Here is a 14,161-nt window from a genome sequence, read left to right as displayed (position 1 = left end):
GAGCGCCCCAGAGCAATCCCAGCACCCCCCAGTACTGTCAGTATCTCCTCATTGCCCTTCCAGTGCTCTCCAGTGCTATCTAGAACATCCTAGTATGCTCCCAGTGCAATCCCAGTACTGCCTACAGCTTCTCAGTGCTGCCCAGTATCCTCCAAGGCTGTCTAGAACCTTATAATACAAATTCAGTCCCTCCCACTATTGTATAGATCCTCCACCAGGGCTTTCTAGCTCCCCAATGGTCCCTAAGGTTTTAGGGCTAGAGCCTGTTCTGTGGCCCAGGAATGGAGGGCAGAAGCCCACCCTGACCCTGTCTACAACCCCTCAGTAACAGCCTGCTGTCCCCCAGGGGCTTCCCAGTACAGTTTAGAGCCCCCAGGGTCCTCTTAGCGTTCTGCCAGTGCTGTCTAGAACCTTTAGTACAAACCTTATGCCATTGAGTACCACCTGGAGTCCACCAGTGCTGTCTGTAGCCCCTCAATAACCTCCCAGTGCCCCCCAGTTCTGCTTAGAGACCCCAAGTGCACTCCCTGTGAAACCCAAATCTGCCTAGAGTCTCCCCAGCGCTGCCTGCAGCACATCTGCAGCCCCCTGCAGCAATGGGTAGAACTGGTGGTGATGGAGTTTGGCACAGGCTGAACAGGGATGGCCTGGGAGACCTCTCAGGCACTCGAGGAAGACCCCTGGGGGACCTAGAGCTCTGCAGGTGCATTTGGGTGCCCAAGAGCACACAAGGGTGGCCCTGGGAGGCCTCAAGGGTGCTTTGGAGGACATAAAGGAGCACTGTGGGTACCTTGGGTGCCTGAGAGCACACAGTGAGACACTGGGTGGCCCCTTGGGCACCAGGAGAGGCCTCTCAGATTCCCTGCCAAACTCTGCTGGTACTCTCAGACACCTGAAAGCACACAAGGGGCCTCGGGAGGCCACTCAGACACACATGGAAGCACCTCAGGCACCCTGGAACACACTGAGAAAACTCTACTGGTACTCCTGCATGCCCTTGAGGCCGCCTGGGGTCCCTCAGAAGGCTCACTGTGTGCTCCAGGGCACCTCAGAGGCCTCCCTGTACCCCTGCCTGTACTCTTGGGTGCCCAAGGGTACCCACAGTGCTCAAATGCGTGCTCCAGGGTGACCCAGAGGCTTCTCCAGATGCCCTAGAGGCCTGACAGGGCACTCTGGTGCATTATTGGGTATCCAAGAGTCCTTGCAGAGCTCAGCGTACTGCAGGGCCTCCCCAGTTTGCTCCAAAGGCCTTCGCAGTGCGCCCTACAGGACGTGCTCCTCCTGGGGTGGAAGATCTTAAGATGCATGAACACTGCTTTTACCCATCACAAAATGCAAAACAGTGCACATTAACCTTGCCTACTGAAAAGCTTGCTGGCTCAGAGAGCATCACACATGTTCTTCTACGTATCTACTTGGAAGATAGATAGGAAATAGCCCCGGGTCACAATAGCTTTGGTTTTGAAAATCCTGTGCTACTTCTACTTCCTTTCTTCTGCTTTTAGCTGCTAATTCTGTATCAATTCTAAGCTCAGATTAAACCTATATTTGGCCTTATATGCACACAGAGCAGTTAATGGCAGGCTTGCAGCCTAATGAGCTGTGAGCTGGATCTCAGTGCTGCCAGCATAAGGCTTTACCTGGATTAGTGGGCTGACAACACAGCTATTCCTGTGCTCTTCTGCAGCAGCACAGCCCCACTGACCTGAACGTCCTTCTGTGATTTCTGGCTGCTCTGTTCCTCAGTGCATTAAGGTCAGTTAATCAATTAAGATTGATTACTTGTTCCTGACCTCAGGTTCCATACACTTATGTTGATTTTCCCCCCACAGCATTGCTCTAGCACAGGTTCAGAGTCCTTGGCACTGATTTCCTGAAGGAGACATTTCTTCCTTCCAATTCAGAGTCTTGAGGAAGAAATAATGATAGAACAAAACCAAATGGAAGTTCCACAGATGTGTGTTAACCAAACAGCAGTGCTTTAGGCTGCATCTATTGCTGTGATAACCTAATATGCCATACAGCTACCCAGCAAACCTGAACTATGCCACTGCACTGCATGGGTGCTGATGCCTAAGCCCAGTAACCACACCTCATTGCCAAGAGTCAGGAACCCCACACCAACCCAAGTGCTGCATTAGCAGGTGACTGCTAAGTAGTGCTTCTCATGAAATGCTAACCCACGTTGTTCCACACCGATGGATGGGTGACCTTCACCATGAAGTGGACAGAAGTTGGCAAAACCCCACCTCCATCCCTGCCCAGTGCCATCTCCATCACATCTCTTGGACACGACCCAACCAGTATCACTGGAAGCTTCACTGCTGCTCTTCCAGTCAGCCCCATCACTCCCCATTCCATTATCTGTGTGTAGCTTCCATTGAAGGCTGCTTCTCTCTCCTCCACCACCACTGTGATGAGGGTTCAAATAGAATGGCTGAGGATACAGCAATAATATAGGAAACCACACTGTTGGCATCTTCACTATCACCTTCCAAGGAGCCATATTTCTGCTGCAGTCTTCCTCCCTCCTACTCAGGACCACGACCAGCCCATATTACAGCAAGCTGAGAGCCCAGGCACTTCTTATCTGCTGAAGGCACCAGCCCAGGTGTGCAGTTACACAAACACATACCCTCGAGACACAGATGCACCTAGTGAAACAACAACATTTTGTCTTTATTAGGAGTTCCCATGGTAATATAACACAGAGTTCTTCAGGAATAAAACACAAGACTTGGGGTTGGGTGTTTTTTTGTTGTTTTTTTTTTTTTCTTTTTTTTTTTTTTGCCATTGAGACAATGGTCAAATATCAGTACTTCTTTTTGTCTACACACATGATCAGCTTTAGCACTTACAGCTCCTCCACTCATGGTTCACAATCACAAATCCAAGGGTTAAATCCAGCTAGTATTAAATCCTACTTTTTTTTTTAATTATTATTATTATTTTTAGAGCTTCAAGTCACTGCGGTTAATTAATTAAGTCATGTTTTTTTTTCTTTAAGCATTTACATATGACATTCAGTAAACAGACACAAAGCAGACGAGCTCTCACAGAAAAAAACATGCTTACACAGCCTGCAAAAAATCTTTTTTTTGTGATTTTTTTTGCTTTTTTTTTTTCCTTTACCCTTTTGAAGAACAAATTGAAATCCAAAAGTCATCATGAGTCAATGAAGGAAAATAAAAGGAAGACTTAAGTGAATACTGAAGAGCCGCGTGTGTTTTGTAGAATCGACACGGATCCCAATTTCTTTCTTTCTCTCCCCAACTCGTTCAGATTGGTTTTAACATACAGGTGAAAGATAGCTGCAATATATATTACGCTCACAGATTACGTCACAAAGTGCAAACTCTTATGCAAAACTAACCACCCAAGGGTTAAACCGAGATATAAAAGGCATGGATGAGTATGGCAATGTCTGAGCTTTGATGTTCAAAGGGGCCTATGGGAATTGTGCTGGGAGGGGTTGGGTACCTACATTGCTCCCAGATCCTTTGACAATCCCAGCGTTGCTACTGCATCACAACAAATTTGGTAGTTGCTTCTTAAAAGCCTTCTCATATATAGTTTTTCATTACAAGAACCTGTGAACACCATTTAAGAAAATGCTCACAAATAGGGAAAATGAGGTCCGTGCACATGGTGAAGGACAAACAGAAGAGAAAGCAGAAGACATAGCCAAGCACCAGGGCTACAGACAGTGGAGGTAATGCTTTGTTAACTGTGGGTAGAAAAGCTCTCTGTGCTCAGAGACAGTCCAAGCCCTTGGGACCATCAAGCCCTCCAGCGAAGCGTAAGTGGGACTCTAACAGTGCAGATTTATGCTCCACGTCCTGAAAACCTGAAAACACGAGCCTCCAATACTAGGGCTAAAGGACCTCTAAGTCCTGGGTTTAAATCATCCTGATGATCAATGATTAATTGGAGGACCACTCCTACCCTCTGGTTTCTCAAACCTGAGGCACATACCCGAGCAGGGCCGGGGTCTTCTCAGGAATATTTGCAGAAAGGCAGATCCCTGAAGGAATGACAGACTGAAATTTGCACATGGATGAGAGATTCTCAGCTGCTGTTGACCCATCGAGCTGCTTGGAGGATCCCAGTTACAACAGCTGGGCATCTGGACGCTAATTGGAATTGCCACAGATGCTCAGGCATGCACACAACAGAGCAGCCTTCCAACAAGAGCTAAAGATAAGCTCTCAGAGTTTTAAATAACCACTCATTAATGGCCAGGAAAGGGGATGTGGCTGCTACAGAAATCTTTCAGGCAAAGTACTGCCCGTTGCTTATGGCCCTCTGCTTACTGACTGCTACCTGTGGGAAATAAACCAACTGCTAAGAGCTCCTCAGAGGCTCTGCCCAGCTCTGCAGCTGGCGTCCAGCCCTGGTGTTTTCACCAGCTCAAGACCTAGTATGCTGAAGTGAAGATCATAGCTTACAAACCTGCACTGCTAGCTCCTATTGCAGGTAAGTGGGAAGAATTGGCTGGAACGATGCATCCTAGGAGCACCCAAAGTAAAGTACCAAAGGGGCAGTGACACTGGTGGGGTCAGTAATTCGAATGAGGCTCAGGAAGGAGCAGGGAGAACTGGGAGATGCCCAGTTCTGAGATAAGGCTTTGTAAACACGATGAGACGAACGTATTAAAAACACACACAGACGTTTAAAAAAAAAAAAAAAAAAAAGGAAAAACTCCTCAAGGACCTAATTTGCAGCAGAATCAGGAAGGAAAAAAAAAAAAAGGAAAAAAACCCCAACAGAACAAAAGTCTCCAACAGTTCTAGCTCACCCGATGGCAGGGTGCCATGTGCTCTGTCAGCTCCTAGTGCTGGGTCCTGGTTCTCCCTCTTGGCAGCAAACAGCTATTCTGTGGCCTCAGAGGTGGTGGTGGGGAATGGTGCCAGACTGGGATTCGCAGCCCTCTGTGTTCTCCTAGCTATGCTGCTGGAACACAGAACCCTAAAGAACATCCAGTTTATAACCCTTGAACTACTCTTCTGCTTGACATCGGGAAAAAAAAAAAAAAAAAAAAAAGCTTTTTGTTTACATTTAAAATTTATTTATTCTTTTTTCTTTTCGTCTGTGTCTTAAAGGCAGCTCCGGGGAAATTCACTTTATCCTTCCTTTATTAAAAGAAAGATGCTGAATGGGACATAGGCCACATATCTCAAACACCCTCTTCACATTTCCTTTTGCATGTCAGAGGTGTCAAAACAGGGTTGGTTGTTTTTTCATTAAACGTGTAGGGGCTGACAGGGAAGTGAGAGGGGTTGGTGAAGATGAGGAGGGAATCTGAGGGGACCGAAAGAGGCGCATTACTTCAGCCCCCCCCCCATTGCCCGCAGTAACCATCACAGGCTCTAAAAGAATCAAAAAGGGTCTCCAGGTGCCCCCATCCCCTCCCCTGGTCCGCTGGGCGGGCGGAAGGGGTCGGTCCTTAACCCAAGCTGGTGATGTTGGCACGTCCGCCCGGCGGTGCCACGATGCGCTGGGTGGTGCGGCGTGGGATGTTGTCGTCAATCTGTGCACCTGTGGGAGACAGGAGGGATGCTGGGTTCACCGTGGAGACCGTGTGAGATGGAAGGGGTCTGGAACAGGTTGCCCCATCCCTGCAGACCCCCATGGATGGGGCTGCTCTGAGCACCTGATCGAGCTGTGGGTGTTCACTGCAGAGGAGTTGGACCACACAGCCTTCCTTCCAACTCAAACCATTCTATGAGCAAAGTACACTGGTTTCCAGTGCCTTAATTCTGCTGAAATCTGCTCTGCAGATACCACCACACTGAACACAGGCACCCAGCTTATGCAGATGAGAACTGGCTAAAAGCTTTTCCCTTCGCAAGCCCCTCACTATCTCCAACTTTCCTTGTTGCTGAGCCTCTTGCCCTGTAACACACGGCTGCTTTTCTTAGTCTACTTGTCCTGACCCTGTTAAGACACTTGTGTCCTGTCCAAACGATTCCACCCTCACTGCATGGAGAAATCCACCTGCTGCATGCCAGACCCACAGCTGCTCTCAGCTGGCAACTGGCACTGGTGCCATCAGCCCTGCTCACACACCCAGCTGACCACTGAGCTATAGGGAACACAGCATTCAAGAAAATAAACAGGGCTCTATGAAAGCTCTTATACAAGAATACGTACCAGACAAGCTAAAGCCAGACTGGTGCAGGTTCCTCACGGGTGGAGCTTGCTGTTTGGCAGGAGATGTTTTAGCTGAAGATGCAGGAGTGACTGTCTTCGGCGTCACCGACACTTCGCAGACCGGCCCATCATAGAGACCTCGAGGCACACCCCGCAGCTCAGCCAGCTGCAACACACAGCAGCAGGGAGCTTCAGGGTCAGATAGCCTTCAGAACGGCCCTAAACAGCTGGCCAGATGTTGCTAAGCCAAAGATGCATATTTCAAGATTCATCTCTACTAAGACAATTTGAAAGCAAACAGGATCTTCCTTTCCTTTCCATTCTTTCTGTTCCCCTTTCCTTTTCCCCTTCCTTTCCTCTTTCCTTTTCCCCTTCCTTTTATGAAACCAACCTGCTGTTGTATTAAATGCTTCTGGCCACTCTCAAGAGCTTATTACTCCTACCCCAGAAGAAAAGCCACGCTGCTGCAGAGCAGAGCTGCACAAACAGAAGCCAGGCCGGCTTCACTTCTTCAGCTTCAGAGCTCTACACTGGGTTAAACATAATTATTCCAGCTGAGATACTGCCCAATTGGATTTATAGGTCAAACACACTTTCTGCAGGAGGGCAGAACACAACAGAAACTACAGATCTGTTCTCCCCATTGCTGAATTATTTGTGTTTGTGATCCTGGTAACTTGTAATTCATTCAACAGAATAATTAAGGAAAAATCTGCAAGGGATGAGCAGACTGCCTGTGGTCAGCAAACCGAAACAGCTCTGGTTTCGTCCAGGAGAGGGCAATACTTCAGACTCTGAAACATCTCAGAAACCTGACTTTGTCTGGAAATAAACTTCTCAAATCCCCTGCAGTTCATTTGCAACTGATTTTAGCATTAGCTTTTCACCAACTAAAGGCATATCAGAAGGCAATCTGTTTCGAATGGGTGTATTTTAGCCTCTTAAAAATAGAAATGTTCCCACTTTTAAGCAGTCGTGGGCTGTGCCTGTGACTCACCAGTCACCAGACAAGAGCATCTGATTGTACCTGACAGAAGGGAAAGGAGCATCTTTAGCAACAAATCAGAATGCTAAACTGTTGCTGGAAGGTTTGATGCATAATTGCTATCAATATCAGTACGTTCTGTTGGTAATCTGCAGATTGACTCAAATCCAATCCAACCAGCTCTCACTCTGCCCAGGGGTCTCTAAGATAGCAAAGAATTACAGAGCAAAAGGAACAAAATTTACAGAAAACCCAATCTGAAGTCAACGTGGTGACTCAAGTGAACAGCAGAAATGAAAGAGGAATGAGCTACACATGGCTCCTATCCAGGCAACGTTTCCTCTTGCAAAGTGCACGCACTGAGCCAGGCACAGCCTCTGCTTTCCACCCACTTCAGTTGGGGAGTTCCAGTGGGACAGCTGCTGCACTCACCCTGCTCCTCGCTTTGATGCGCTTGTAAACGAAGTCAGGGAATGGTTTCCTGGGGATGTACCGCCCAGATCCCTCCGTTACGTGGAGATTCCCATCCTCCAGCACGATCTTCCCTTGGCTGATAACCACCAGGGGAGACCCACGGCACTCCATGCCTTCAAAGATGTTGTACTCCAGAGACTGGAACAGACAAAGAGGCAGCGTGAGGCCAACATTCACGCCAGCAAAGCCCAGCAATCAACCGTCATGCTAATTCCTCAAAGCCTGGAAGCAAAACCAATAGCATTTACCTCAGTTGTACACACAGTGCTTCAACAGAATTCGTTTTAAATGAGAATACTTTCAAGCATACCTGGTTGAAATGGACGTCAGCACATGCCTTCTCTGCACTGCATGAGATTTAAGATTAAATTAAGTTTAATCTGAGTTTCATATTAAAAATGATGGCTATTTTCAAAGACTGTACCTGGAACCAGAGTTCTGGTTGATGGGTCAGGGACCAGGACAATCTTTTTACTCTAATGGGATTGCTCATCCTCAATTAATAGGATTTGAAACACTATACCATAGAAAAAAAAGAGAAGTTTTAAAGGAATCGCTGGTAGATGTCCCACCCAAGAAGGGTCCTGGAAGGAGATGCACTACAACCAGGCTATTTGGGGACTCTTACTCAGGCAACCAGCTCTGAGAGGAATCCAAGTCTTTTTCACTGAGTTAATGATGGAGTTGAACCTTGAAGTGTGTTATAAGTATGGGTAGGCCTGACTGCAGATTTACAATTAGCTAGAATGGTGGTTAAACCGACAGCAAACCAGTTCCAGTATGAAAAAAGTTGTGGTGGCAAAGGAGGAGGCTTGGTTAGAAACTTATGAGTTAGGCTGTTCCAAGAAAAACACCATCTCCCCCTCCAGCTCCTAACGTTTCCTTGCCAGACAGTGGCAACAGCAGTGTGAATTCTTGGAAAATGTTTGCATGTTGCTCTAGCATTAAAAAATGTAACAATCATCCGATGCCACATAATCAGTATGTCTCCTTGTGTCGTGGCAACGGCTCTGCCTGACTTTCAAAGGGCTTTTGTTTTATCCTTGTGATTTAAATAGGATGCCTTGACTCTACAGGCATCACTCCTCTTACTTCACAGTGTGTGAGATGCACTGCAGGAGCTGCAGTGGGGATCTGCAGTCACAAACAACTTCTGAGGAGTGGCCTCAAGATCATACAATCATGGAATCGTTAAGGTTGGAAAAGACCATGAAGATCATCTATGCCTGCTGGTCCTTCAGCCTGGCCCAGACATATGGCAAAATGAGGAGGTGATGAGCGGTTGGTCCCGATTGTGCTGGAGAACATCTGCAAAAGATACCTGAATTTTGTGTTAGGAAATGTTGAAGGCTCCACTTCCTAAAAAACAACAGCCATTAAAATGCAGTAGCTGTCAAATATTCAATCCAGCAAGCTCCTTCCAGCTCTCAGACCTCGTCAGCTCCCATATGCACAGACTCAGGTTTAGACCACTAAATCCAGCACTCTGTACATGAGCAAGTCTTCTCTCTTCAGACTGAATGTGATGAGTCTGGAAGAACCTCAAAAGCAAGCAAGCTTCTGAGTCTGGATGCCTGTGTTAGACGTTACGCACAGGTAAAATGAATCCAGGCCATCTGTGCCCAATTCTGACACAGAGTTAAGTCACAGGAAAGCAAACCAAACCTTTTTTTTTTTTAAAAAAAAAGGTTTCTTTGTGAATGTGCCCAGGGATCCAAGTGTGGAAGAAAATTTTGCTCCTTCAGCTCCGGAGTGAATGAAAGCATTCATGGAAAAAAGAACAAGGAGTTTTTTTCCAGGGAAACATTCCATAGGTTCATCGCCAGCAGTGAAACAAGTTGTCAACAAAAGCAAACACGGGTTGCTTTCTCTGAGACAGAGCTAAAATGTCACAGGGAGACTCCAACTGGTCCATGTGTGGGGACAGGGCTGCTGTTTCGTGCAGGCTGGGATGGTTCTTGCACTGCAGGAGCCAGGTGTGAGGTCTGGGACACTGCTGTGGGCCACAAACCTCCAACAGTGCCACCATAAAGAGACAGGGAAAGGGCTGCTTAGTTTGAGAGCTGCCCTGTGCTTCTGTGCCAGCTAATGTTGGGATGAGCAGCAGGAAAATCATGTCTGACTCCACACATGTATTCCCTATGGCTTCTCTCAGCTAATGGTTCCTGCCATGGGTTCTTCTCAACTTCCCTCATCCTCATGGATATTCACCTACTTCAGGGCCTCCACCACACCACTAACCCTGCTTCTCCATGCTCCCAAGGTGCAGGACATCTGCACCAAAGCCTGAAGCTGCCAGAAGCCTGCAGCAATCAGGGACAGATTAGTGCTCAATGTAAATCCACTCAGACTCACTGACCTGGATCAGATCTCCAGAAAAGGTGTCTGGGAGTTGATGTGCTTCACTGGGAAAGGCACAGTCCTCATTCCCAGTGCTGCTGAGCCAAAAGATCATCAGTGACACATTGTGATGTGTAACCTTCTGGTGTTTTAAAAGACTCAAAGAGCTTTCTGCGTGCTCAGATCCACACGTCTAACACTCAGAAGCTCTTTGCTTTGAGAGGAATATCTGAGTGTTCATGTGATTTCAGCTTTGGACTCACACAGCTGAGCTGTACTGGGTGTAAGACCACAAAGTGCCTGGGGCAAAGGTTTAAAGAAAAATAAATTAAGTTTAAAAGCCCTCAGTTGTCACAGGCTCTGGTTCCTATCAGCACAGTCTGAAGAAGAGAGAACAAAACATGCAGGAGAAATCACATCATAGAGAACATCCTTACTATGTTGTGGGTCTTGGCAGAGATTGTCTTGACGCTGTCAGGATCCCAGATAACCAAATCAGCATCAGAGCCCACAGCAATACGGCCCTTCCGTGGGTACAGGTTGAAGATTTTAGCTGCATTTGTGCTGGTCACAGCCACAAACTGGTTCTCATCCATCTTGCCAGTCACCTGCAGAGAGATGGAAGGAGGCACTGCATCAGCCAGGATGGGACGACTATGGAAACCAGCCCCAGGGCTCACAAGAGCTCCTTCTCCAGCCGTAATACAACCGGTCCATGATGTGTGACATACCACAGCCTTGTCCCAGATGATGGACATCCTCTCCTCAGTCCCGTTGGTTCCCTCGGGGATTAGGGTAAAGTTGTCCTTCCCAACAGCTTTCTGAGCAGTGTTGAAGGTGCAGTGGGCACTGCCAGTAACTTGGAGGTCTCCGCTGGAATAAGGTAACGACAGATGGGTTTTGTGTTGTCACAGCTTTTTGCTAGCTGGCAACAACCACTATTATTTTTAATAATCGCTCATCTCATGATGAGACACATCTTGTAATGAACACAAAGAGCTATACTCACCAGGACAGCAGTGAGTTGAGGAAATCAGGAGTGGTTGGGTCAGGACTCAGTGGCGGGGAAGTGACAAAAGCGGCCGCCTTCGCCCAATTCTTGCTCCAGTAATGAGATCCATCAGTACCCAAGCTGGCTGTGATGGGCTCCCCGTACACCACAGTGCCTACAAGAGAGGAATACAGGCAAACCCACTGTAACTGCTGAGCAATGTGCATCTCTAACCTGGCTTCCAGGAGTAAAGCCTCCTGAAAATGAATGTTTCCAAACCTTTACATTACTCAGTTAATAATAAAGATATTGCTACAGATAAAAGCATGGAGCAGCAAAAGATGCCTGCTGTATTTTTATAAACACACATGCAATAAAGATCTAACAAGGCTGGGTTTATTGCAGCAGGCTCTGTGCACAGATCAGATAAGAGAAAACTCGTGTTAGAAAAGCTTACTGCCTAAAGAGAAAGCACAGCACTGAGAGGAAGCATCAGTGTTTCTGGTTCCTGAACGCAGCTCAGGAAAACTAATGCTCCCAATGGTTCAGAATAAAACTGTGGCAGAACCAGGAAATGAAATAGGATCTTCTGACTCTCTGTCCAGTGCATTAACCACCAGTGCACCCCTTCTCTTCATTAACATTTCTGGAACCACATGAAGGAAGAGCTGATCTGTAAGGCCACGATTCTTTGCATGCTGGAATACAGCAGCACATCTGCACACCAAGCAGATGCAAGGCACTGCGACTTCAAAAGCAGCACAGGCTGCAGCCCCATGGGTCTGCTCACCAAATGAAACCCTCCCCAAACCCCTGCAAAGTGTCCATCTGGCTTCCGAGTCCAGACTCCCCATGCATTCACAACAGCCTGCAAAGGATGCGGGTTAAGTCAGAACCAAGGCAACCCAAGAATGGGTCAGCAAGGTCTTGCACAGCTCACCATGCAGAGCACAGAAATACTGTCCACCATGCTGTCCATATCTCTGAATGGGAAAGAGTGTATCAGCTGAGGCTGAACAATGCATGAGGTGCCTTCATTCCAGAACCCACAACACCAGAGGAGTAGGATCAGTGTGACCAGAGGGGAACCACCAGCAAAGGAAGGGGCTGCCTGACATAGCCTGTCCCAAATAGGGTTATGAAACCAGAACAAGGCAAAAAACACACGCTGCCTATTAATGGGAGGCCTGTTGTGGGCCAGGACATTGGGAGGATTGTTCTGCAGAGAATGAGCTCCAAGATCTGCCAGCGATGGAGTCTGCGGGGAATCTCCTCCATACAAATGCCACTGGGAGCATCTGGCTTTAAATAACAGCCGTTCTTTTCCATCTAGCCAATCAATTCTGTTCTGTTTTTGCTTTGGATAGTCCTCAGCTATGTTTCCTCTGTTGCTTGGGAAGGCAAGGATGATGTGTGTGGCCCTCCTGGGCTATCCAGCTGGGTAATTGCACAGCATTTAAATTGAATTATTTGAATAAAGGAGCAGAGAACGGCGTGCCATTTATACCCCTAATTCTCCTTATAAGGAGAAAATGCAATCTGAAGTCAGCTTCCCTGGCCTATAGGATTAAGTTGCACAGACACATCAAGTTGTTTTTTGGGGTAATGCAACATGCAGCCACTTTGCCATGTCAACACATCTTCTCATTTCAGTGTGATCTCCACTATAATGGAGCTAGGGGAGGAAAGTTCATCCAAAACAGTTTGAACTGCTTCCACATCACGAACAGAGAGATGCCTTGGAGATCAGTCCCCTTACCAGCTCTGAACTTTCTGAACAGGAATCATGGGATCAAAACACTCCTGAGCTAATACACACACAAGCCTGTTTGCTGCAGTAGGAAATCAGCTCCTCGAGCACCAAACACCCAGATGGAAAGTGATGTCATCTGTGTATCTGCTCAGGCTTACTGAGACTGCATACAATTAAACACAACCCTTCCAAGGAAAGGAGGGGAACCATCATCCCTCATGCTTACTCACCCACCCAGAACCACTTTAAATAGAAAAGAAGGGTTTAGTTACAGAAGAAGGGAGACAGGCACTCACTGTGCTCTGCAGCCTCTGCTTCTTGGGGACAAGGCAGCATGGACAGGACCTGGAGGAGCTCCTGCACCACTCAGAGCAGTACAGCTCCCTCATGGACCTCACCATGAGAAGCAGCATTCAAGATGTGGGTCCTTCCTGCAGCATCCTTAGAGGTAACAGGAACTCCCAGCCAACCCCAAACTACCAATCCTAATTCCTGCTTGGATGCCAGGCTGTGAGCTACAGCACCAGGAGCATCTTTTTCACAAGCAAAGAGCTGGAATTGGTAATCACATCAGCTACCCCAACCAATTCCAAGAGGGCCCACAAGTCACAGAGCTCCATCAGAACTCCTGGAATCGTTCTGACCCCAGAAGCAGCTCAGCAGGAAGCAGTAAGGGAACAGCACAGGAGCTGGAGAGAGGACACAGCTTACTGTCTCCATGGAGATTTGTCAAGCAGGGAATTACTCTGTGATAACACGAAGGCACATGGCTCAGTGTAGTGGGATGGGTGCGAAGAGGCTGAACAGAAAAAACAGCTTCTGGCACTGACAGCGATCCCTGAATACTTCTCTGCAGGAGATGAGACAGAAGCAGTTGCTTGGGACCTTTTGAACAATGGCCTGGACAGTAACACTGGAAAAAGAAACTTCTCCTGTAGGGGTGAAGCTTACGTTGGCAAGGATTTGCACGGAATGAGCTAATAGGTTGCTTCCATCCAAGGGTAATAACTTACCCTTTTTCCTGGCTTGAGCAATGACTTCAGCAGCACTTTTGCTCATCACCTTGGTGATATAGAGAGGGCAGTTGGTTTGGTTGGCGATGGTGATTGCCCGGTTCACAGCTTCTGCCTCCACCTGAGAAACAAAGTCAGCAAATTAGCAACATCCCTGCATGACAGCATAACCCATCCTCCTTGCAGGGGAAATCAGGGTGTGCAGGAGTGAGGTGAGCTCCCACCTCTCCAAATCTGAGCCAGAAAAATGTACCATGTAATCAGGATAATTAAGATGGCATCAAGCTACACTCCCCTCTCATTACTTCCTTTCCTCCCAGGCGGCTTCTGAATCTCTCTGCAAGCAGGCTAAGTCCTAAAGCAACCCCCCAGGTGCTTGGGGTCAGTATGGTTAAGCCCCTCCTTTAACCTAAGCAAAAATAAGCAACTAAATGTTAGCTCAGCAGAACTAT

At 47.5% G+C, this 14,161-nt stretch overlaps 1 protein-coding gene across 4 annotated transcripts in view; it reads right to left on the bottom strand.

The window, feature by feature from the left end:
- Nucleotides 1–2,655: 2,655 nt before the first annotated feature.
- DPYSL2 (dihydropyrimidinase like 2) overlaps nt 2,656–14,161 on the bottom strand; it is a 44,589-nt gene continuing 33,083 nt past the window's right edge. For all 4 annotated transcript variants that reach the window (XM_090125409.1, XM_031608074.2, XM_031608072.2 and 1 more), the window contains 7 exons: nt 13,710–13,830; nt 10,962–11,118; nt 10,684–10,825; nt 10,390–10,560; nt 7,571–7,750; nt 6,154–6,319; nt 2,656–5,538 (listed from right to left, as the gene is read on the bottom strand). In XM_090125409.1, the coding sequence (XP_089981535.1) occupies nt 5,447–5,538; nt 6,154–6,319; nt 7,571–7,750; nt 10,390–10,560; nt 10,684–10,825; nt 10,962–11,118; nt 13,710–13,830 (1,029 nt within the window). In that variant the 3' untranslated portion in view covers nt 2,656–5,446. The remainder of the gene's footprint in view (nt 5,539–6,153; nt 6,320–7,570; nt 7,751–10,389; nt 10,561–10,683; nt 10,826–10,961; nt 11,119–13,709; nt 13,831–14,161) is intronic.

This window comes from Phasianus colchicus, chromosome 27 (genome assembly GCF_987193195.1).
Source record: "Phasianus colchicus chromosome 27, bPhaCol1.hap1.1, whole genome shotgun sequence".
Classification (NCBI taxonomy): Eukaryota; Metazoa; Chordata; class Aves; order Galliformes; family Phasianidae; genus Phasianus; species Phasianus colchicus.
Note: the sequence above shows the minus strand (reverse complement) of the source record. Positions and strands in the feature narration are given on the sequence as shown.